Source organism: Crotalus tigris, unplaced genomic scaffold (genome assembly GCF_016545835.1).
Source record: "Crotalus tigris isolate CLP2741 ecotype Arizona unplaced genomic scaffold, ASM1654583v1 scf7180000024281.4978605, whole genome shotgun sequence".
Classification (NCBI taxonomy): Eukaryota; Metazoa; Chordata; class Lepidosauria; order Squamata; family Viperidae; genus Crotalus; species Crotalus tigris.
This window is the reverse complement of record NW_024100453.1, coordinates 2,702,997-2,727,389: the sequence shown is the minus strand read 5'-3', so window position 1 is coordinate 2,727,389 and position 24,393 is coordinate 2,702,997. Positions and strand designations below refer to the sequence as shown.

Genomic DNA, 24,393 nt, shown 5'->3' with positions numbered 1-24,393 from the left:
AAAGGATTGCAGAGGGTTAGTTTTTAACAACAACAAAAAAATCAGTGTTGTAAGCGAAACCATCAAAACGAATCTGAATAGATTTACAATTTGCATTTCCTGTTCAGCTGCAAAGTTGAAAGTACACCTTAAAGTATCTTGAAACAGCAAGCCCATTTCTATTTTCCCTTTTATATGGATCTTGTGCTTCAAACTCGGGAGCCCATGGTACTCTCTGAGCTACTATTACAGGGAGGTAACTAGGGAGGGCAAGTGATACTACATGGATAAGATGTCTTTGTGTAAATGATATAAATCATGTTATTTACTCAAATGACATAATTTGTATTATTTGGGAAATGGGATGTCATAATTTCTTCTATCAGGTGATTGTGAACCCTGTGCCTGGTTTCACACAACACATTAAACTAATATGTGGTTTTGGGTTTTGGGTTAGCACATTGCAGAACCATACACACTGTGTTAGCAAAATATGACATGTTATTCATTGTGTTGCATTAACCCCTCCCCCCTGAAAGACACCCATTTTTAAAAGCAACAGCTACAGAAAAATATAGTAAATGATAAAGCTCCCATCAACACCCCCCCCAGCACAAGATGATTGGAGGCAGCAGTTGGTAGTCTACCATTTTTTTAATACCGCTTAGGATAGTGTTTACCAATTATTTAGCATTAATAAGTGCTACATACTTGTTTTTGAAGACTAGCCATTGCTGTACTGAAATAACAGTTACAAGTATCTTTTTATGAATATTGCTTAATGAATTGTTCTAGAATACTCAAAAATTTACAGTTACCTTATACTCAGGTAACTGAAGGTTCAGGTAGTCAGTGGTGGGATTCAGCCAGTTTGCACCAGTTCGGCACAACCGGTAGCTAATTTTTTGTTGCCCAGGCCCAGAATGGACTTCAGCATGTGGCATCCACACAGAGAACGTTGTTCACATATTTTAATCCCATCACTGCAGATAGTCCTTTACCTACGACTACAATTGAGCCCAAAATTTATGTTGCTAAGTTGAAACATTTGTTAAGTGAGCTTTGCCCCATTTTGCGATTTTTCTTGCCACTGTTAGGTGAATCATTGCAGTTGTTAACGGTTGTTAAATGAATCTGGTTTCCCATTGACTTTGCCTGTCAGAAGGTCCCAAAAGATGATCACATAACCCAAGGAGACTGCAATGGTCATAAATATGAACCAGTTGCCAAGCATATGGTTCTTCTTCTTCTCCTTATCTGAATTTTGATCACATGACCATTGAGTTGCCACAATGGTCGTAAATGTGAAACAGGGTCATCAGTCACTTTTTACAGTGCTATTAAACTTTGAACAATCATTAAATGAAACTGTTGTAAGTCTAGGGCTACCTGTATTGTTTCGACGCGAATTTTTGCCTTTTTTACTTATTCTTAGAATCAATGCGGCCGCTTTAGGATTGTGGGTAGAACAATGCTACATACTACCAGGCCGATTTTAGCCGCCTGAAGCTATTGATTTTACAGGGATGCATGGTTGACTGCTTTGCTACTAGAGGCCGTAATTCTTTTTTCAAGCATTGCAGGAATGTTTTGGTTCTTTCTTTTTTTTAAAAAAATTTTTTTTATTCATAATACAATTAAAACAACAATGGACAAACATGACATTCCAGAGTGAATTTTCCTATCAGTTCCTATCATAGTACAAAAATTTAATACATTGTTCTTAACCTCTATATAAGCCTCATCTTTTATACAATACAATTATATATACAATTATATGTACAGTTATGTATATCTTTTAATTCTACCATTAGCTTGAAGTCCGAGCAGTTCTTAATTCATACCAGCGGTAAAATTTGCTCCAGATTTCGAAGTATTCGTATTCCATTTTGTCTTTCATAATCATTGTAAGCCTGTCCATCTCAGCACATATTAGAATTTTATGCAGGATCTCTTCTTCCGTTGGGGTTCCCTTGTTCCTCCAATTTTGAGCAAAAACCAGCCTGGAAGCCGTTAAAATGTGTAGCATTAAATAAAGTACGCCTTTGTCATGTTTTTGCGTAGTTAAACCTAATAGAAAGAGTTCTGGCTTTAGTTCTACCGCTTGCTCTAATATTTCTTCCAACCATATTTTATTAATATTAATCCTGTTCCAAAAATCACAAGCTCGCGTGCATTTCCACCACATATGATAGTAAGTTCCACTTTTCAAATTACATTTCCAACATTTAGGGGAAACATTGGTATACATTTTAGACAATCTTGTGGGTGGGAGATGCCATCTATAAAACATTTTGTAAAGGTTCTCTTTGTAAGAGGTGGCCAAAGTAAGCTTCTTGTTTCTTGCCCATAGTTCTTGCCATATGTGCAGATCAAAATTAAGACCAAAGTCCTTACTCCAATTCAACATAGTCACTTTTACTTGTTCCTCGTACATTGCCTGATCTAGCAAATAGTAGTATAATTTTTTAATCATTTTATCCTCCGACCCCAAAATTATTTTATCCAATTCTATTGGTTCTAATTTAATGCCTAACTCTTTTTTGTCTTTCCGATATCTCGCCTGCAGTTGCAGGTATGCCCACCATTCTAATTCTATCCCTTCATCGTGGATGGTTTTCCTGGATTTCAATTCCCCTCTTTCATCTAAGATATTTTTATATGTTATGGTCTTGTCTAATTGAGTAAATTTTGGGTGTACATATATTTCTAACGGTGAGATCCAACTAGGTACTTGGGTATAATTTGGTTGCCAAATTTTTGTCCATACATCAATAAGAGCTTGCCTAATATAGTGACTTCGAAAATATTTATGTACTTTATATTTATGATCCCATAATATGGCATGCCATCCTATTTGTAGGTCATGGCCCTCCAGACACAATAGTCTCCTGTTTTTTAGTAATATCCAATCTCTTACCCATACTAATGCTGCGGCCTGGTAATATTTCTCCAAGTCTGGAAGACCAAATCCCCCCCTTTCCTTTGAGTCCTGCAGTAATTTTAATTTAATCCTTGCTCTTTTTCCTTGCCAGATGAATTTACACATCATTTTATTCAAATTTTGAAAAAATTTCTTGTCTAATTTTATAGGTATACATTGGAACAAAAATAAGATTTTTGGCAACACATTCATTTTAATCATCGCAATTCTGCCCATAAAAGAGAGCTGTAGGTTAGTCCAAATATCAAAGTCTTTTTGAATCTGTTCTATTAACTTATCGTAGTTATCCCTTTTAAGCGTAGCGCATTTGGCAGTCAGTTGTATCCCTAAATATCTAATTTTATTTGTGATTTGAACACCAATTCTGTCAACCAATTCATTTTTCTGTATTTTAGTCATATTTTTAACGAGCATTTTAGTTTTTTCTTTATTTATTTTTAAACCTGCTATTTCCTCATATCTATTCAATGTTTCCATCAGTCTAGTCCCTGATTGTAGTGGTTCTTCAATTATAAAAACTAAATCATCTGCAAAGGCTTGTATTTTAAATGTCTCTTTCTTGATTTCTAAACCTTGGATCTGTTCATCTTGCCGGATTGCTCTAGTTAATACCTCAAGAGATAATATAAATAACAATGGTGATAGTGGGCAACCTTGCCTTGTGCCTTTTTGCATTTGGAAACTCTCAGTCAATTCTCCATTGATTATTACTTTGGCCACCTGCTTAGAGTAAACCGATTTAAACATATTTAAAAATTTTTCCCCAAAGTCCATATACAATAATTGGTTAAACATAAAATCCCATTTTACATTGTCGAATGCTTTTTGGGCATCAAGAAAAATTAAACACATTTGCTTTTCATTATGTACTTCATAATATTCCAATATGTCCAAAACACTCCTAATATTGTTTCTTATATATCTTTTAGATAGAAAGCCGTTTTGATCAATATGTGTAAAATCCACTAAGAACCTTTCCAATCTTTGTGCCATTATTGCCATGAAAATCTTGTAATCTGAATTCAAAAGAGAAATGGGTCTATAGTTCTTAATTTGTGTCAGGTCTGTGTTTTCTTTAGGAATCAACGTGAGGAAGGCTTCTTCCCATGAAGCTGGTATTTTAGCTTGGGTTAAAACCTCATTAAATAAGTCCAACAGCATTGGGCTTAAAGATTCTTGTGCAATTTTATACATTTCTGCAGGTATACCATCTGGTCCAGGTGTTTTATTATTCTTCTGTTTCTTAATTGCGACCGAGAGCTCTAAATGTGTTATCTCTTTATTTAGGAGAGTTTTAAATTCTTCTGGCACCTTGGGTAAATCGACTAATTGTAAATACTGTACTATATCATAGTTATTTCTCTTTTCGTCGTCCTTATATAAATTCTTATAAAACTCATATGCCACTAGCTTTTTTCCTTCGTTCTGGCACACCATATCACCTTTGGCGTTATAAAGGTTAGTAACTCTCTGCTTATTGTTGTGTTTTTTGATTTTATAAGCCAACCATCTCCCTGGTTTATTGGCATTTTCAAAGAAATTTTGTTTAGTACGTTTTATCTGCTGTCCTAGATCTTCCTTCATAATAATATCCATCTTATGTTTAATTAAATCAATCTGTTGTTTCAAATCACATCTTTGTGGTTCATTTTGCAGGTTATCCTCAACTTTACGTAGTTCTTCTTCTAGTTGTCTTTGGCGTTGTGTTTTGATTTTGTGTTGCCTAGCCATATAAGAAATTACAATGCCTCTCATGTAGGCTTTGGTTGTATCCCATAGATTTTGGCAGTTTGTATCCTCCTTCTTGTTTGACTTAAAAAACAGATCCAATTGTTCTTCTAATTTTGATTTGAATTCTTTATGATTTAAGATTGCCCTTTTTAGAGTCCATCTCCTCGTGTTTTTTTGCCCCTTCCATCTAATTCTAATCGGATTGTGATCAGCCCAGGTGTTTGTATCAATTACAATCTCCTCTACTTCTAAATTTAAGTCAGCTGACATCCACACCATATCAATTCTGGACCAAGATTGATGACATCCAGAATAAAAGGTAAACTGTTTTTTCCCAGGATTCCTTTCTCTCCAAATATCCTGTATATTAAACTCATCTACCATTTTTAAGAAAATATCAGATATTGTTCCTCTAATTCTTTTTCTATTCTTTCCACATTTATAATCTAGATTATTATCCACAATTGCACTATAGTCACCCATTATGCAAATGCTATCATGTTCCAACTGGCTAATAATGTTGTAGAGTTTCTTATAGAAGTGTTTTTGCCCCTCATTTGGGGCATAAATTCCAACCAGAAGAATTTTGGTTTTATTCAAAGTTACTTCCACAATTAGAATTCTGCCATCTTCGTCCTTCTAAATTTACTTAGCCACAATTTCTTGTTTAATATATACTACCACACCTCCTTTCTTATATTGCGAAAGTGCTACGAACATATTCCCCAGCTTAGGACAATTTAATAAATATTGATGTTGTTTTTTAATGTGGACTTCTTGTAACATTATTATATCTAAATTCATCTTATTAAGCCTATTGAAAAACTTCTTCCTTTTTGTTGGAGAGTTAAGGCCATTGACGTTGATAGATATAGATTCAACACATTTCTTCCCCTCCTTATCTATGTTTAGATCTAGTTACTATTGCTGGTCTAGACTCTTGAGTTTGTAAATCCTTCCCTCTTTCCACTGTTGATCTTATCGGTCTAGCCTCTTTAATTTCCTTAAACCTACTCTCCTCCTGCTTTCCTTCATTTTTCCCTTCATCAATGTCCTCTCGAAGCTCAACTCTTTTACCTCTAGCTTCAATGGCTTGCACCAGTGTCTCTCCTTCCTCTCTTGCTTCTCTTTCAACTAAATCTTCCTTGCTACCAAAGTTTTCCCTGTAGAATTCCTCTGCTTTTTCTGTTGAGTCTAGGCGAAACTTTTTCTCCTGCCATGTTACCAGAATTCCTTCCGGAGTTAGCCATCTAAAATTGATATTTTTCCTTATCAGTTTGGAAGTTATGTATTGGTAAGGCCTTCTCAGGTCTCTCACTCTTTTGGGTACTTGTTTAAGTACAATCAGCTGTTTACCTCAATATTCCAATGTATCATCTCTGAATCTGAAAAGAACTTCATCCCTAACTGATTTCTTAATAAATCTAATGTGCACTTCTCTGGGAAGATTGTGTCATCTTGCATAATTTGTGTGTATTCTATAGGTTTCATCTATCTCGTTGGCCGTCTCCTCTCTGGTAGACCCCAACGCTCCTGCTAGAATATCTGACATTATTACTGGGAAGTTTTCACCTTTCATCTCTCCTACATTTTGAAACCGTAGATAATGAGCAGCCTTCTCAAGTTCCAAAGAAATAACTGTGGTTTCTAATTCTTTATTGGCTTGAATTAGCCTTTCATTCATTTCATCCACTCTCTGCTCTTCTTTATCCATCCTTTCCTCCATTTCTACTAGTTTTTGTTCATTTTTCATAAGTTGGTGGTGGAAGGATTCAAATTTCCCATCCATAGATTTAATTTTATCTTTAAGTTCACCTGTATCATTCCTTATTTCACCTATTTCTTTTTTCAGATCTTCATGGTTTTTACACATTAACTCTTGCATTGATTGCAGCATTTGTTGCAAGTCTTTAAGTGGGTTTGCCCTATCTTTTTGAGCCATTTCTTCTAGTGATCTTTGCCTAGCAGAACCTGGTTCCAGCAATGTAGTTTGAAGTGTCTGCTTTCTCCCTATTCCAGCCCTTGTAAGATTTGGAGTACTAGACATTTTTTTCAATTTTCCAAACCAACCTCCCCACTTATTTACAATTGTTAAAATGTTTTCCAGGGTATCAAAATTGTTACTAAGAATCAAGAAGTTCTTAACATTACAAGGCAAGGGCAAATTTGCTACAAAGTCTCTTTCCCTAGTAGTTTTTCCCTTCCCACTCTTACAGCAATTCTCGATTTAACCAGCAGGTGTCACTCTAATATTGTCTCTGGTATTAAATTTGTCTATTCATTCCAAAATGTCTACCTCCGTCTTCTTCCAACCGATCTCCCTTGTGCCTTAGAGTAGCTAGCCTTCCAGGGCTAAATTTCAGTCTCTGGAGTAAGGGAAGAAGAAGGACGCCCCCTTTCTCTTCTCCACAAATCCAGCCAACGTAGCAAGTAAGCAGGCAAACCTTTTTAGCCAAACCTTCCTTTTCGCCGCTTTTCCAGGAGCGAGGGAAATCCCTCCTCCCCTCTTGTAGGCTACTAAAGTCAGTAAGTTTCAAGCGAAATCCTCCAGTACGGTCTTACACAGGATCCCTTCTAGCCAGAATCTCTGCTCAGATGAATTTGACTGGAACTGTCATGTCACCGTCCAGCTTTTCCACCGCTAAACTTCGGCCAGCTGACTGCTGTCGTTCCTTCACTGCCGCCATTGTCGGCCGTTTCCCCTTCTCCGCTTGACTTGTCAAAGCTTCTCCTGGGTTCGTGGCTCCTGGCTGCCGCCTGAATCCACTCCCCAGGGCACCTTGTTGTTCCCAGTCCCCCTCCAGGGAACTAGGGACCCCAAAGGATCTGTCAAACAGTCGGGAACGGGGTTAGATGCTTCAGAGAATCGTCCAACACACCCGTTCTTCCTGGCAGCTGGCCCCGCCCCCCGATTCTTTCTTAAAGGAAAATACAAAAACTCCAACTTGCCCGCACGCGCCACTTTCTCCCAGCCCACTCTCCGCCCTCCTATTAACTCTGATCTTGGTCACGTCATCAGGAGCGTCATCACGCCGGAAAAGGTGGCTCGTTGAGGCGGCGTTGGCGCGAGATAGAAAAGTCTGCTTGGAGCTCCCAGTTGGCGCGAGATAGAAAAGTCTGCTTGGAGCTCCCGGGTGGGAGCCAGTGAACGCGCCTGCAGTCGCGCCGGAGTGGCTAAGCGCATTCTGCTTTGGGAAGGTTTAGCGGCATTTTCCGCAGCCCTGGCGGCGGCGGCGGCGGTGGTGGCAAGCCCCTCGGGTCCCGATGGCTCTTTTCGCTAAAGCAAGTCATTTGATAACTTCTGGCTTGTTTTATGATTTTCCTGCAAAGCTGCAAAGCAGAATGTCTCGTCGGGCTCGCTGGTGAGTCGCAGGAAGCCCATGCATTTTGGGAGGGCTACGAAGACGGGGGGGTCCTTCTCCCTCCCGTCTTTTTTGGAGCCAATTCCCACCTTCCTTTTCTCCCCCCCAACCCGAAAGCGCTTGCTCTGTTTCGTCCATTTATCCCGCCTCCCCCTCCCCTCCCGGCCGTGGGTCATGAAGAGAATGAACTTATGGAGCAAACGTGGCAGATGTTTCCATAGGTTTCCAATCTGCTGGGGAGGAGGGGGGGCGCTTCTGGGGAGAGGGGAGCTTAAAATGGCTCTCGTGAAATGCCTGGCCGGCAAGAGGAACCTTTTTTTCCCTCCAGGCTGCGGCTGGGGGGAGGGGAGGGAGAGAAAAATAGGTTGGGCCCTTTTTGTCTTGGAAACATTGCTCGGGGTTGAGAAGGGAAGTGCTCTCCAAACCTGGTTACTTCTCCTTCCAGCCCCAAAGAGTGACTCCTGAGTGAAAATGTTGCCTTAGCTCATGACCTTAATAAGGTCTGCCCTGGGGCAACTAGATTCAAGTTAACAGTTTTAGGGTTTTGATGAAATGGTGAAAAAAAAGCAGTTGAAACCAAAATGATAGTAAGAACTCTGCCTGCAAGAGGTGCTGTAATGATGGAGTCAAGATTTTTTTAAAATCCCAAGGAGTTAAATGCTCTCACTAGGGATTTAGCACATTAGACTCTAATGTGAAGAGCTCAGTTTCAAGCTCTCAAATTAAACAAATATCTTAGCTACTGATCTCATGATAGGTATGAATTTGACTTATTTCCCAGGCTGTTGCAAGGACTCTGGGCAGGTCAATATTTTTACCCTGTTTCTGGTTATGAAAAGCAAGTTAGAATATAGGAAGCTGTAAGCTGTTCAGGCATGGACTTTGGCAAATTTCCAAAGAGAAAATTCCAAGCATGAAGAGAACTGACAGATTTACAAATGAGATCAGTGTTTCTAAAGCTTCATTGTGAAGACATTTTGAAATGTCAGGATGGCTATAGAATGTGTATGTATTTTATTTTCCCTTTGGCTTCCAGTGCAGTGTATGGGTTAGTCCCGTGTATAGGAATACCAATCTGTGTAAAGTGATTTGAAGAACAGGTGAAGATTTTGCTGGAATGTTGCTAAACTAGATAGAAATGAATTAGTATTTGTAGTAAATGCTTAATTATAACATTTCTCCTTTAAAACCTGTTTATAGTAGTGAAGAACAAGAAGAACTGCTTTACCAGGATTCAGATGTGACAGATCGAAGGGATAACAGATGTAAAGTCAAGTGGTCTCGTGAAGAAGTATGTATTATTCTTCACAAGAATAATATGTATATGAAGAAGTATTGTGTTATTCATAAAGAAAAACAGGGAGATTGGTCTTGGGCAGTGGTTCTCAATCTTTTTAATGCCGCGACCCCCAACCAGTCGTAAGTCGAGGACTACTCAACCGGTCGTAAGTCGAGGACTACTCAACTGGTGCAGCACTGTTTGCAGAATGGGACTTTTGGCGGGCTCAGCAGGGCAGAGACAGCCTGGACAATTCCTATTGGCTTTTGAAAGCCAATAGAATTAGACTCTATTCAAGAGAGTCTATTCTATTGGCTTTCAAAAGCCAATAGAATAAAAGGGAGTAGCACAGCTAAGGAAAAGGAGGGAAAAATGGCAGACTGTGTTGTTTGGCGACCCCCGTGAAATGGTCATTCGACCCCAAATGGGGTCCCGACCCACAGGTTGAGAACCACTGGTCTTGGGCCAAGCAGGTGTGAGCCTCTGTAGGAGGTGAAAGCATAAGAAAAGATCCACTGACAACTTTGGATATAAATATAGTAAATAAACAGAACTAGCCTGCTTTTGAATTAGTAAATGGAAAACAGGCTTAACATTCTCATAAACCAGTACATTGCTGAACTCAGACAGGTCTTGTTATTGACCAAATTATAAGTAAAAAAAGCAGGTGGTTCTCAACTTACAACTCTTTGTTTAGCAACCATCAAAAGTTACAATGGCATTGGAAAAAGTGACATATAACTGATCCTCACACTTAAAACTTTTGCAGAATCTCCAAGGTCACATGATTAAAATTCAGGCAATTGGCAGCTGGCAGGTATTTATGGTGGTTGCGGTGTCTGAGGTCACATGATCACCATTTGTGACTTAGCTGGCTTTGGACAAAGAAATTCAATAGGGAAGCCAGATTCACTTAACAATCATTATGATTTACTTAATAACTACAGTGATTCACTAACTGGCAAAAGTCATAAAATTTAGCATGCCTCAGTTAACAATCACCTTGCTTAGCAATAGAAATTCTGGTCCCAGTTTTGGTTGTAAATCAAGGATTATCTATAGTACCAAAGATGCATTTATTAGTCAGTTCTTTGGATAGTAAATGTTTGCCAGAGTTCTATATTTCTTTCTGTTTGAAGCTTAAGTTTTTAATCTCCATTTTGGATATTTGTCTATGAAGTGAAACCCAGGGCAAAAGTTAAGTAAGCATTTAGTTCCTGATAAATTATATAGACCTATCCAGTTTTTCTGCTTCCTGTTATAAAATCCCTGCATTATATGAATCAAATTTCTGTAAGATTTATTGTATAATCTGGGGGTGGATAATCAAGTACTGGGATCTTGAAAGTTCTTGAAGGGGCATAGGGCAATTGAGGTTTTATATTTTTCCATACATCAGAGTTGGCCATTTAGACAAAGTATTTGCTTCTACGAGATCCTATGTGCTATTTCTGCTTTATTGTATACTTTGTGATAGCAGTGTAACTTGCTACCCAAGGGTAGCAAATCACATAAAAATTCAAGATTCTATTTCTTATTTTGTGTTAGGTTGTGACATATCCTTAACAGTCTTGCTCTTTTTAGGATGAGCTGTTGAATTCACTGGTGACACAGTTTGGACATGACTGGAAATTCCTAGCAAGCCATTTTCCTGTAAGTGGAGTTTTTCAGTTGAGTAGGTTTTCTTCTTGTTTTCCCTATCAACAGAAACAATAGGAAGCCAAATTTACAGAAATTTAACTGCTGGTTAAAGGCTAACGTATGTCTCTGTTCCTTTTGATTTTTATTTCTGTCTGTCTTACTGTTTCATTTAACATAAACATATTTAAATTTGCTCATAGAACCGCACTGAACAGCAATGTCAGTATCGTTGGCTAAGAGTGCTAAATCCTGTTCTTGTAAAAGGCCCCTGGACTAAACAAGAAGATCAGAAGGTAATTCATTGTTTAGTAGTTACTTCTGGAGCTGAGGAGTTGAAATGCTATCTTCTTTGTGATAGGGAACTTCAGTATGAACCCAACTGGTGGAATTGCTAGGCATTATTCGCAAGCAAGTAGTATAATAGAGAACCCAAAGATTTATTGCAGTTTGAACTATCTGGGCTCTCCAAGATTCCTTTTGTAGCCTCCATCATATCCCCAATATTGGGCAAAAGTTTTTTTTTTAGTTTTGATAATGAGTTATGCCTTGAAATCCCTTACGGGGCTTAAAATGCTGATTTTGCCCCTTCAAAATATTAAACCCTTATCCTCAAGTTGGATTGGTTTCTCCAGTTCTAAAGAGAGCCTAAAAACAAAAATGAGTGTCTTTAGGCAAACATCGCCCAGAGTGGATCAAAAATGCATGGCCCTGCTTAACTGCATCTTTCCACATGGATCCTTGTATAATGGCTGAATGTCAAGGGTCAAAAGTGCATCCAGTAAACAAAACTAAATGTAGCCATTTTATTTTTGTGATGAGGTTATTGAATTGGTGAAAAAATATGGCACAAAGCAATGGACTCTCATAGCCAAGCATTTGAAAGGCCGTCTAGGAAAGCAATGTCGGGAACGTTGGCACAACCACCTGAACCCTGAAGTCAAGAAATCATCCTGGACAGACGAGGAAGACCGCATAATTTGTGAGGCTCACAAGATACTTGGAAACTGGTGGGCTGAGATTGCCAAGCTGCTGCCTGGAAGGTATGTTTAAAAGCTGTTGAAGCAGCCTTCTTTCAGAATAGCAGTGCTTGCTGCTGCTGCTGCTGCTTCTCCTGGATGATGGTGCATGCATTTATTGTTTATTTTTAAAGGACTGATAATGCTGTGAAAAACCATTGGAATTCAACAATCAAAAGGAAGGTGGACACAGGAGGCTTTCTTAATGAAGCAAAAGAATCCAAACCCCTTTATTTGCTGGTGGAAGTGGAAGGCAGCGATGGACAAAATACATCAGAAGGGGAAAATCAGGTAGTGCAAAACATTGATCTTTTAGCTGCCTATGGAACGTTTGAATAACAAACTGTTTTGAAGATTATGTATCATAGTGCTTGATGAAATATGGATGTGCAAAATGCAATATTTCTAGGGATAGAATTGTAAAGTACTGCTGGAATATTTTGTATTTTTGATGGTATGAATGGTCACACTTGGAACATCACAAATCACTTTGTCTTCTTGAAGAATTATTCCAGAAAACTACAAGCTATGCTCAGAATTTCTAAATGATTACATTTTTTGGGGGAAAGCAGAATATTTCCAGGTAGAATGGAATATTTTATCTCCAGAATGCTGAGATTTGGATATAATCTTTCTTTTTGCAAGACTTAGTTCTGTAAAGGACTGGGGAGGGAGGTGAATTTGGATGCAAGAAAGAAAACTAAATTAAAATAATTGAAGTAACTGTTGCTTCAGAAATATGATAGGAAGCTGCTATCAGTTTTGACCATATTGGTGGTGACAGAGTTGAAATTCAACATCTGGATTTACAAAAATGTTTTCTGTATTTGATAAAAAGAAGGTAGGTCTTATTTGTGTTCTTCCTACCTCTGATTTTACAATCTACAACTTTGAACATGTTTTTGTTTATAGTGATACAAATCTTCACTCATCTTTCACAGCAGCACTTTTTGACCAACTGGCCCGTCCAGACTTTGGAAGTAAAGAAGGAAGAAGTTGCTGATGAAGAGCCAGCAGACCTGCAGATGTTGCCATCTGAGCCAGTGCTTGAAAACCTAGTGGAGCCCAGTGTCAATGGAGCATCAGAAATCATGGTGTCAGATGATCCTTTGGATGGGAGTTCTGCATGTACATGGGTGGTTGAAGGCAATTATTTGTGTACTGCTGCAGCCCCAGCTATTTCAGAAGCTCTGGACATGATTGAATCTGTAAGAAATGAATTAATTGAATATTTTGATAAACTACATCAGTGTTTTTCAAATTAAGGACTTTTAACTCCCTGAATTCCGCAGCTAGCAAAGGAATTACAAGTGTATAGATCTTAAGGTTGCCAAATTTGAAAACCAGTGAACTACATAAGCAAGAGTAGAAGGAGAATGCGGCAGGAAAGATTATTTGAAGGAAACAGTCCTTTTGGTGGAGGGGGGCTCAGTGGATGATACATATTGTAATGAATCTAATTTCCATTTTGTATGGCTTAACCTTTGTGTAAATGTATCTTTGAATATCTTATACATATATCTTTGCTGATTTTGAGTTGATATTAAATGTTTTGTGATTTATTGGTGATTTGCTGATTTATGTGTGACCACTGGTTATATCCATTTCCATAAGCTGAGTGTGATATAATGGTTAAGGTACTGGATTATGAGGGAAAATCCAGATTCTACATCTTTTACAGAGAAGCCGGCTGGGTGATTTGGCCCAGTTGCCTTTAATGTGCTCAAAATCTACCAACAGGTGCTAAAGCAGTGTGGGAAAGTGGTCTATAATCTTCCATAAGAGGTTTATGGATTGATTTTGGCTGCTGATAATAAAGCATCTCATAATCTAAAGCTATTAGCAGAACCTTTTACCTGTTCCTGTGTTCATTGTCTGCAGTCTTGTCTTAGACCTGGATCTTATTTTGAACATTCCTATTCTGGCAGGACCCAGATGGTTGGTGTGATCTCTCCCAGTCTGACTTACCTGATGATGGGGAACTCATCAAATTTGCAGACGACACCAAGCTGGCAGGAATAGCCAACACTCCAGAAGACAGGCTTCAGATACAGAAGGATCTGGACAGACTTGAACACTGGGCACTAACTAACAAAATGAAATTCAATGGTGAAAAAAGCAAGGTTCTACATTTAGGCAAGAAAAACCAAATGCACAAGTACAGCATAGGTGGCACCATGCTCAATAGTAGTAACTGTGAGAGGGACCTCGGAGTCCTAGTAGACAATCACTTAAATATGAGCCAGCAGTGTGCTGCAGCTGCCAAAAAGGCCAACACAGTGCTAGGCTGCATTAACAGAGGGATAGAATCAAGATCACGTGAAGTATTAATACCACTCTTCAATGCCTTGGTAAGGCCACACTTGGAATACTGCATCCAGTTTTGGTCACCACGATGTAAAAAAGAGTTGAGACTCTAGAAAGAGTACAGAGAAGAGCAACAAAGATGATTAGGGGACTGGAGGCTAAAACTGTTTATGTCCCGAGCCTTGCAAACGGCTCGGGCGTTTGCAGGCAGTCCCGGCAGGTGCAAAGCTGCCCGGGACCAGACAGGCTGTCGCCAGCGCCGTGCGCATGCGCGGGTGCTGGCGCGGGAAAAGTAACCCATTTACCCGGGAGTTGCCTATATAAGAGGCTGTGAGGCGTTTGGGCTGAGCTGAAGCCATCTTCCTGTAAGCTGAACGCTGAATAAAAGAACCTGAGAACTCCAGCTGCTTCTCGTGTCTGTTTTCCCGCCAAGGACGCAACACTGGCGACGAAGGTGGGATGCCGTGCACTACCTGGAAAGGAAAAAGTGTAAGCTTACCCAAGGAGTCCTGAGCGGCGGAAGAGGAACGGTGTTGACTCAGCAGCTGCCCGCCAATCCAGTGCGCATTCGGGGGTAGGCTGGCTGATAGACCCGTCTCCTGAAGATCCGAAGATGGCGAAAATCGGAAGGCTTGCGGAATTCGACGTCTCACATCCAGAGCGGTGGGAGTCCTACGTATCCAGAATGGAGAACTACTTCAAGGCAAACCAAGTGAGGGAAGATAGCTTGAAGGCTGCCACCCTGCTTTGCGCGTTGCGGCCAAGACGCCTTCGAAATCGCAGAAAACCTTGCAGCACCTGTTCCAGTAGAGTCTGTAAGCTACGCAGACCTGAAGAAGCTGCTGAAGGACCACTTCCACCCCAATGGTGTCCGTTATCTCATGGCGCCACACCTTCGAGCAGAGGGATCAACGGTCCGGGGAGTCAGCCAAGGAGTACATCGCCGCGTTACGGAAGGCCGCCAAGCCATGCGAGTTCAAGGACCTCGAGGAACGACTGAGGGACCGATTCGTGTGCGGGTTGAGGCATCGAGAGCTACACCAGAGACTTTTCGCTAAGGAAGAATTATCCTTCCAAGACGCTTTAAGGGAAGCCACCGCGGAAGAAGCAGCAGGCGGCGCCGTCAAGAACATGCGGCCGATCAGAAGCAGTGCAGAGGGTGCGTCCGTGCACCAAGAAGACGTCCGACGAAACACCGAGGAGGATCCGGACGAAGAAGTCGACCGTCTACACCCCGCGAAGGGAGAAAATCAGAAGGAAAGCTCTTCAGCTCCGCTCAAGTGCATCGGCTGTGGAGGTCGCCACAGGAGAACCGACTGCAAGTTCCGCTCCGCTACCTGCCGGGCAGGCGGCAAACAAGGGCACATTGCAGCTGTGTGTCTGGGCCGACGAAAGGCACAACCTCAAGAAGAACGCCTGAAGGGTACCAGAGTCCCCAGCCAGAATAGGGTAGGTTTTTGCGCTTCGCGTAGAAACATTTGTAGGACAGGCACACACAAGCCCCTGAAGAAAAAGCTGTCACTCAACGTGAAGCTACAAGGGGTTCCATTATCTATGGAACTAGACACAGGGTCTGCCCTTTTCATCATTTCATTGATACATTTAGGAAGATTTGTTCCAGGAGTGGGGACTAGGCCAAGTAAGGCCATTATGATATTGTATTAACGATTTTTCAGAAAAACTTCAAGAGTGTGTGTAAGGGGAGGGCCACCCTTAACGTGCAATACAAGAGTTGAGAGGTCCACTAGATTGTAGTTACGGGGGTTGGAAAGAACGAGTCTCATAGACGCGGATGGTTGAGGGGGGGGCCCCCCCCCCTGGGGGGAACAGCGTCACAGGACTCAACAGCTTACAAACACTCGGACCTACAGGAAGTCTGCAAGGAAATGCAGATGTTTTCAGCCCCCAGCTGGGCACATTCAAAGGACCCCCTGTGTCCTTAAAGCTAGACCCCACTGTCACTCCCATTAGAATTAAAGCAAGAAGGGGCCCTTTTGCTTTAAAGAGTAAAATTGACACTGAGTTAGACAAACTGATCCAACAGGGAATTCTAGAACCTGTTGATTCCAGTCCTTGGGAGACCCCCCTTGTCACGCCTCTAAAGGCAAATGGGGACATTCGCATTTGTGCTGATTACAAATGCACTCTTAATAAGGCATTGCAGCAACATGCCTATCCTGTTCCTGTGGTCAGTCACATTCTGGCCTCCCTCAAGGGGGGGCGTGTGTTTGCAAAGCTTGACCTAGCTCAAGCATATCAACAGCTGCCTGTTGATGATGATGCTGCTATAGCTCAGACTATTGTGACCCACAGCAGGGGAGCCTTTAAGGTAAACAGGCTGCAGTTTGGAGTGAATGTCGCTCCTGGGATTTTCCCAAGCGTAATGGAAAACACACTACGAGGTATACCAGGGGTCTGCCCCTACTTTGACGATGTCTTGATTGCAGGAGACTCCACACACATTCTAGCTGAAAGGCTTAGGGCTGTCCTGTTAAGATTCAGGAAATCAGGCCTCAAGCTCAGAAAAGACAAATGCCAGATTGGGGGTGCCTTCTACTGAATTTCTGGGATTCAAAATTGATGCTGCTGGGATTCATCCTGCTGAATCCAAACTAACTGCTATTTTAGAAGCACCCAGGCCAAAGTCTAAGGCCGAACTTCAGGCCTTCTAGGCCTCCTGAATTTCTACAATTCTTTTCTTCCACATAAAGCTAGTGTAGCTGAGCTCTTCACAGGTACTAGCAAAGAGAAGCTGTGTGCTGGGTCACAAGCACATGAGGCTTGCTTTAAGAAGTCAAGCCTTGCTCATTTAACAGTGTTCTGCCACATTTCAACGAGTCTCCCTGTGTGCATCGCTGTGATGCATCCCCCTACGGGGTTGGAGCTGTCCTGGCACATCAGGTTCTGATGGACTCAGGTCCTAGGCATACACTCCAGAAACATGTCTTCTGCCGGCGCAACTACGCTCAGAGGACAGGGAGGCTCTGGCTGTTGTTGCTGGAATAAAACTCCACGATTTTCTATATGGGAGGGCATTCACGGTCTTCCATGGACCATAAGCCTCTCGCTGGGGACTGTTTACACACGTAAGCAGGGGACTACCCACATCATTTCCCCTAGAATGCTTAGGTGGTCTATTTTCTTGTCTGCATATGATTTTTCATTACTCCACAAGCCTGGGAAAGAAATGGGCCATGCTGATGGCCTCAGTAGGTTGCCTCTGCCAGTAGTAGAAGCTGACCCCGCGCCAGCTGTCAACAGTCTATCAATCCAAGCCTTGCCCGAGCTTCCTCTTAGTGCCAGGGATGTTACCGCTGAAACAGGTACAGATCACACACTTTCACGTGTCCGCTCCGGGGTCCTGTCCGGGTGGCCTGAGCACTGCCCTAGTCCTGAGTTTCAGAGTTTCTGGTCCAAAAGGAACGAATTGTCCCTTTCTCAGGGTTGTTTGCTTTTGGGAAACAGAGTTGTCATTCCCACCTCAATGAGGGCTAGGGTCTTAGAATCCCTCCACGAGGGTCATCCTGGCATTGTTCGTATGAAGGCTCTTGCACGCAGCCACTTGTGGTGGCCTGATTTAGATAAAGATATTGAGGCTAAGGTACACGCATGCCACATGTGCCAACGATCTCGCCCAGAGATGCCCCAAGCTCCTGTGCATAAATGGGAGGAAACACCGTCCCCATGGTCTAGGGTGCACATTGACTACGCTGGGCCCTTTCAGGGCCAGTTCTTCTTGGTCCTTGTTGACAGCCATTCAAAATGGCTTGAGGTTGTGCCTGTCTCGACCACCACCACTGCAAAGACTATTCAGGTACTGAGGGGGATTTTGCTGCACACGGGCTGCCAGATGTCATTGTGTCTGACAACGGCCCTCAATTCACCTCCTCCGAATTCCAAGCTTTCTTACAGGCAAACCTGATTCGTCATGCCACATCTGCGCCTTTTCACCCATCCACCAACGGTATGGCTGAACGAATGGTGCGCATCGCAAAGGACGCCTTGAAGAGACTCACCTACGGGGACTGGCATCACAGGTTGGCTGACTTTCTCCTTTCTTATCGCACCACACCGTCCACTTCTACAGGGAGAAGTCCAGCTGAACTTCGTTGGGGGCGCCAACTTACTACTAGACTTGACCGGTTGCATCCGGACAGACTGCCTTCATCTACATCACATCCTAGGGCACCTAGACAACTACTTGTGGGTGCCCCGGTTTGGGCTCGCAATTACGGGCCTGGTCATACATGGGTCCCCGCTTCTGTGTCCAGGATCACAGGTCCTCTCTCCTACGAGGTGGCCCTGGACAACGGTCGTGTCCTGCGTCGGCACATCGACCAACTCCGCTCTAGGCGGGACTTTTCTGCTGAAACTCCTGGGTCTTTTCCAGGGGGGGAGGTGGACCCTTTGGAGCAAAGGGAAGGGCAAGAGCTACTGCCCATCGCCACTGAGGGAGCCACAAACGGCTCGTCCCAAGGTTCTGCAATTGCTCCGAAAAGGAAGTCTTGGAGCTTACCCACACAACAGGCACTCACGCCTACTCCAGCCAGGAGTTACCCCGGGGGCATACTCACTTTCCACACACAGCACACAGCACTCCAGCAACGGAGGATACCCGGGGGCATCCCAACAAATCATTCCCCGCAAGAGAGCTGGCACACAAGACCCAAGGTTGGCCTGACCTTACCCCAAATCCTACAGGGGGTCAAACATACACAGAGCTAGTCGAGGAACCAAGTCCCGACTACAACATCCCTAGCACAAATCAGGGGACACCTGAGTTTTGGGAGAGTACAGAAACCCACACGAGCCCAAACACAGAATGGGGTTCAGGAAATAGACAGCCTCCTGACAGGTCTTGGACTGACCTAGGGGGTTCTACAGAGACGCCCAGCAGTGGCTATCACTTCAAGGGGCCTGAGGGTCTACAGCTAGGTAGGACAACCAGGTCACCAAGCACCAGAAGCCCTGGCCTGACGAGCCCGGTGGGCAAGCAAGCAGGCCAGGCATCGGGGCACAGTCCTTGGAAGACACCAGGGCACAGTAGAGAGAACAGGCTCATGCCTCCCTCCAGTCAGGGGACTTATGCCAGTAACCCAGAGCTAAGAAGGTCACAGAGAGCAAAGAAATCTCCTAAGTACCTAGAAGATTACATAACATTGTTGGCAAGACAAAAGACAGTAAACAGTGGGAACACTGGGGAGCAAATTGTCGTGTAAAATAAATGTTGTATGTTGATAGTAGTTTTAGCCCGGGGGAAAGGGGTGTTAGGTCCCGAGCCTTGCAAACGGCTCGGGCGTTTGCAGGCAGTCCCGAGCCTTGCAAACGGCTCGGGCGTTGCAGGCAGTCCCGGGCAGGTGCAAAGCTGCCCGGGACCAGACAGGCTGTCGCCAGCGCCGTGCGCATGCGCGGGTGCTGGCGCGGGAAAAGTAACCCATTTACCCGGGAGTTGCATATATAAGAGGCTGCGAGGCGTTTGGGCGAGGCTGAAGCCATCTTCCTGTAAGCTGAACGCTGAATAAAAGAAACTGAGAACTCCAGCTGCTTCTCGTGTCTGCTTTCCCGCCAAGGACGCAACAAAAACATATAAGGGAACGGTTGCTAGAATGGGATGTTAGTTTAACGAAGATCAAGGACAAGGGGGGACATGAGAGCAGTATTCCAATATCTCAGGGGCTGCCATAAAGAAGAGGGAATCAAGCTATTTTCCAAAGCACCTGAAGGCAGGACAAGAAGCAACAGGTGGAAACTAATCAAAGAGAGAAGCAACCTAGAATAAGGAGAAACTTCCTGACAGTGAGAACAATTAATCAGTGGAACAGCTTGCCTCCAGAAGCAGTAAATGCTCCAACACTGGAAGTTTTTAAGAAGAGACTGGACAGCCATTTGTCCGAAATAGCGTAGGGTTTCCTGCCCGAGCAGGGGGGTGGACTAGATGACCTCCAAGGTCCCTTCCAACTTTACTATGTATTATTATTATATTATTATTATTCTCACTCATCGCCACAGTCAGACAGAGTTCAGACTGGGATTTGGATTTTGTCTACTATCGAGGCCTTACTCAGGGACCTGGGCTAGGCAGTGTGGATGTTTGATGGTATTACAGGTATCGTCGCAGGAATGGAAGGCAGTTCCTAATAAGACGCTTTTGCAATTGACTAATAGCGAATTTGTCAATGCCAATGGTGTTCAAGTGGTGCTCCAGTTGTTTTGGGATTGCACCCAAGGAGCCTATGACTCTTGGTACTACCCTTGCTTACTTTTGCCACAGTCTTTCTATTTCTATTTGTAGGTCTTTGTATTTGTTATCTTCTCCAGCACTGCCACGTCCACTATCCAGACTTTTTTGTCTTTCGTATCGACAATTGGTAAGTCTGGGGTGTTATGTTGCAGGTGCTTGTCTGTTTGAATTCTGAAGTCCCAGAGCAGTTTAATTTTATCATTTTCTATGACTTTCTCTATTTTATGATCCCACCAGTTTTTGCTTACAGGCAAATGATATTTTTTGCAGATCTCCAATGCACCATTGTTGCTACTTTGTCATGCTCGCTCCTGCCTTGTAATCAGTCTGTGCAAATCTTCTGCAACAGCCTACCAAGTGGTTCCACTGTTTCTACAGCTGTCTATTGCATAGGCGGCACTATCTGTCGGCTTGCTGTTTCTCAATTTCGACTTTGATGCATTGTCATAAGGCTTGGTTCTGTTGAGCAGAATTAATCCCTCGGTCTCTTTCTTCATTTTCTGCTCTTACCATTGCCAGTTTTTATTAATTATCTGCTTTCCCAGCTATTTTGAATGATTGGCACATGTAGTGCTTTGCTCTTCCCATGCCATCTACATCTGTTCTTCATTTGGATCTTTATTGCTTTATAGGCCAGTTTGGTCTCTCCAGTAGTAGTAAGCCTTCCTGATATACTAATTTCAGTGCATCTTCATCATTGTTCTTCAGATATTCTTCCAAAGCCATTTTTTCTTCTTCAACCATCTGATGTACTTGTAGCATTCCACGCCCACCTATTTGCCTTGGTATATAAAGTCTATTCCAGATCACTGCGTGCGAGAGGGCATGATTCATTGTCATTATTTTTCTGGTCTGCCTATCCATTGCTTTTAGTTCTGCTTGAGTCCAGTCCACTATTCCAGCTGTGTACCTAATGACTGGGATTGCCCAGGTGTTGATTGCCCTTATGGTATTCCTCCATTGAGTTTGGACTTTAAGATCTTCTTCACTCTCTTGATGTATTCACCTCTAATCATTTTCTTGACTTCAGTGTGCTTGATGTTGTCAGCTTGAAGGATTACCCAAGTATTTGTAGTAATCTTCCTCATCCAGACTCTTAATGTTATTTTCGTGGGGCATCTTGATTCCTTCAGTTTTCACTACTTTTCCTTGTTTGATAGTAAGTGTGGAAATGTCCAGCCAAACTCATTACAACTATATCTGGCTATACTATACGGACAGTGTTGAGCAGCGATTTTTTTCAGATGAGTGTTCCATACACAGCTTCAGATCATCCATGTAAAGGACGGTGGGTAGTAGTATCTGGCAGATGTTTTTGATGTTTGATAGCCATGTCCTGAGTTATTCAGTATTGTTGACAGAGGAAACATTGCAATAACAAATAGTAATGGTGATAATGAATCTCCTTGAAATATTCCTCTCTTGATATTAACCTCTCCCAGCCTCTCACCATTGATCTGCAACTGTTTCTTCCATTGTGCCATCGATCTTTGCACAAATTTTCTGATGTTTCTACTGACTCCTGTTATTTCTAGGCACTTGATTATCCAATCATGTGGCAGAGAGTCTGTCAAATGCCCATTTCTGTAGTCAATCCATGCCAACATTAAAGGTGGTCTTCCTTCTACTTGCAGTTTGTTCCAAGATCATTTTGTCTATTAGGAGTTGATCTTTTATTCCTCTGATATTGGGCGCGGTATCCTTTCTGCTCAGGTGGAAAGAGATTGTTCTTCAAACTAGAGCTGTTGTACTGCATCAGCTACCACACTCCAGTTAGTAATTTGAAAGTTGTTGGTAAGCAGGTAATTGGCCTGTAGTTACCTGGTGTTGCCCCTTTGCTGGATTTTTCATTATTAGGTAGGTTTTCCCAGTTGTTAGCCACTTTTCAATTTCTCCTCCTTGTAGTATATTGTTGAACTGCTTGGCAATGAGTGGGTGTATAACAGTTAGATGTTTCAACCAAAACCCATGCAGTTCATCTTCACCTGGTGCTGACCAATTTTTGATTTTCTTTGCTCTTTTTTCTACCATTTTTGTTGTTATTACTAGTTCTTTCATTTCAACTTCTGTTTTATTTGCATCCACCTCTTTTAACCAAGCCGCATCCTTGTTGTATTTCTTTGGGTTATCCCATATCTGCTTCCAGAACTGCACTGTTTCTTCCTTGTCAGGTACTGACTGATTCTTGCAGTTTCTCCATTGATGGATTGGTAGAAACGTTTCTGATTGGATTGAAATTGGAGGTTCTGCCTATAGTTTGCAATTCGAGCTTCATATCTACTGATTTTCCTGGCTATTATTATTATTATTATTATTATTATTATTATTATTATTATTTATCTGCAAGTAACAGCAACAGTCCGGAGAAGCAAGCCTCTATAAAACCCTACTGCTCTTCACAGAATGTTACAGAGTACCGTTTAGATGGCCACACCATTTCAGATCTCAGCAAAGGCAGCAAGGGTGAACTTATCCCCATTTCACCTTGCACAGACATGAGCTTTGGCACACCCCCTGCTGTGCTCAAGAGGCAAAAAAAGAGGAAAATTAGTCTCTCACCAGTTTTAGAGGGTGGCACCAGTACAAATCTCTCCTTCCTTGATTCCTATAACAGCATGACACCCAAGAGCACACCAGTTAAAAGCACCCCCGTCAAAACTCTGCCATTCTCTCCATCCCAGGTAGGTTGGTGTGAACGGGCAATGAGATAGATATAAAGAACAAGATAAAGGCTAGTTGTGCCAAGGTGCCCTCTTTTGTTTAATGATATAACGGTCAATTTTGACAATTGGTAGCATCCTGTTTCTATTTGGTGGAATGTGTGCTTAATGGGGGAATTCAGAGTAATGGAAAACAGTCATCAGTAACTACCATATATAATTTATATGGAGTTTTGGGCTGTTTCAGTCATCTTTTCCTGTCTGGTTTTTTTTTTAATTTGATGTAGTCTGCACCTTCCAGAATTGCTGGCTAAAATGGCTAATTGACAAGAAACTGGACAAGCTGATTGGGAATTTTGGATGTTGTAAATCTATCACAGGGCATCAGTTTAAAGAAAATTCAGCTTGATATGAGATGAAAATGATACACAAAACCATTCTGTTAGAAATTGGCATGCTTATATCCTGATAAAATCAGAAATAGATGGCAATTTTTTTGCAAGCCAAGGCAATTTTTCTACAGTATGGGTAGTCCTTGACTTAAAGCCACAGTTGGGACTGGAACTTCCATCATTGAGTAGTGTGGTCATTAAATAAATTGTGCTCAATTTTACAACATTTTTGCTGCAGTCATTAAGCTAGGAGTCCCCAACCCCCAGTTCATGGGCTGACACTGGTCCGCAGCATGCCAGAAACCAGTCTGCGCAAACAAGCAAAGCCCCATCCGTGAGATGCAGGCAGCACATGAAACCACACCCCCTCCAGTCTGCAGAAAAATCTCCATGGACCCGGTCCCTGGTGCCCCCAAATTTGGGTGCCACTGCATTAAGCAATCTGGCTCCCTCCATTGATTTTGCTTGTTGGAAATCCCCTGGGAAAATCAGAAACAGAGATCAGAGGACTCACGGGGACACTGTAACAATTTTAAGTTTGAGGGTCAGTTGCGAGTTATATTTTTCAAGTACTCTTGTAACTTTGAGTGGTCATTAAACCGTCATAAATCAAGGACTACCTGTAGTAATCTCTTACATCAGAGCCCGATTCTCACTTTAGGGCACCTGTTTTCTTCTGCATCATAATTTGTTTTGTTTACCTCTAAGAAGTGTTCCTCAACATCAGCAACTTTTAAGATGTGTGGACTTGCAGACCGCTTGTGCCTGTAAGGCTGATAAAATAGCTTCAGTGACAATTTGGGGTTTGATTTTTCAAATTCTTCCTTTTGAAATTCTGCTT

General features: G+C 42.3%; 1 protein-coding gene across 1 annotated transcript in view; it reads left to right on the top strand.

Annotated features, from left to right (window-relative positions):
• The first annotated feature begins 7,996 nt into the window (after positions 1-7,996).
• The window catches only part of LOC120299198 (myb-related protein B-like), a 25,676-nt gene continuing 9,279 nt past the window's right edge, over positions 7,997-24,393 (top strand). Inside the window, 9 exon segments of the mRNA XM_039323754.1 lie at positions 7,997-8,016; positions 9,220-9,307; positions 10,880-10,948; positions 11,137-11,229; positions 11,756-11,976; positions 12,087-12,243; positions 12,897-13,160; positions 13,881-13,960; positions 22,848-23,181. Of these exon segments, the coding sequence (XP_039179688.1) occupies positions 7,997-8,016; positions 9,220-9,307; positions 10,880-10,948; positions 11,137-11,229; positions 11,756-11,976; positions 12,087-12,243; positions 12,897-13,160; positions 13,881-13,960; positions 22,848-23,181 (1,326 nt within the window).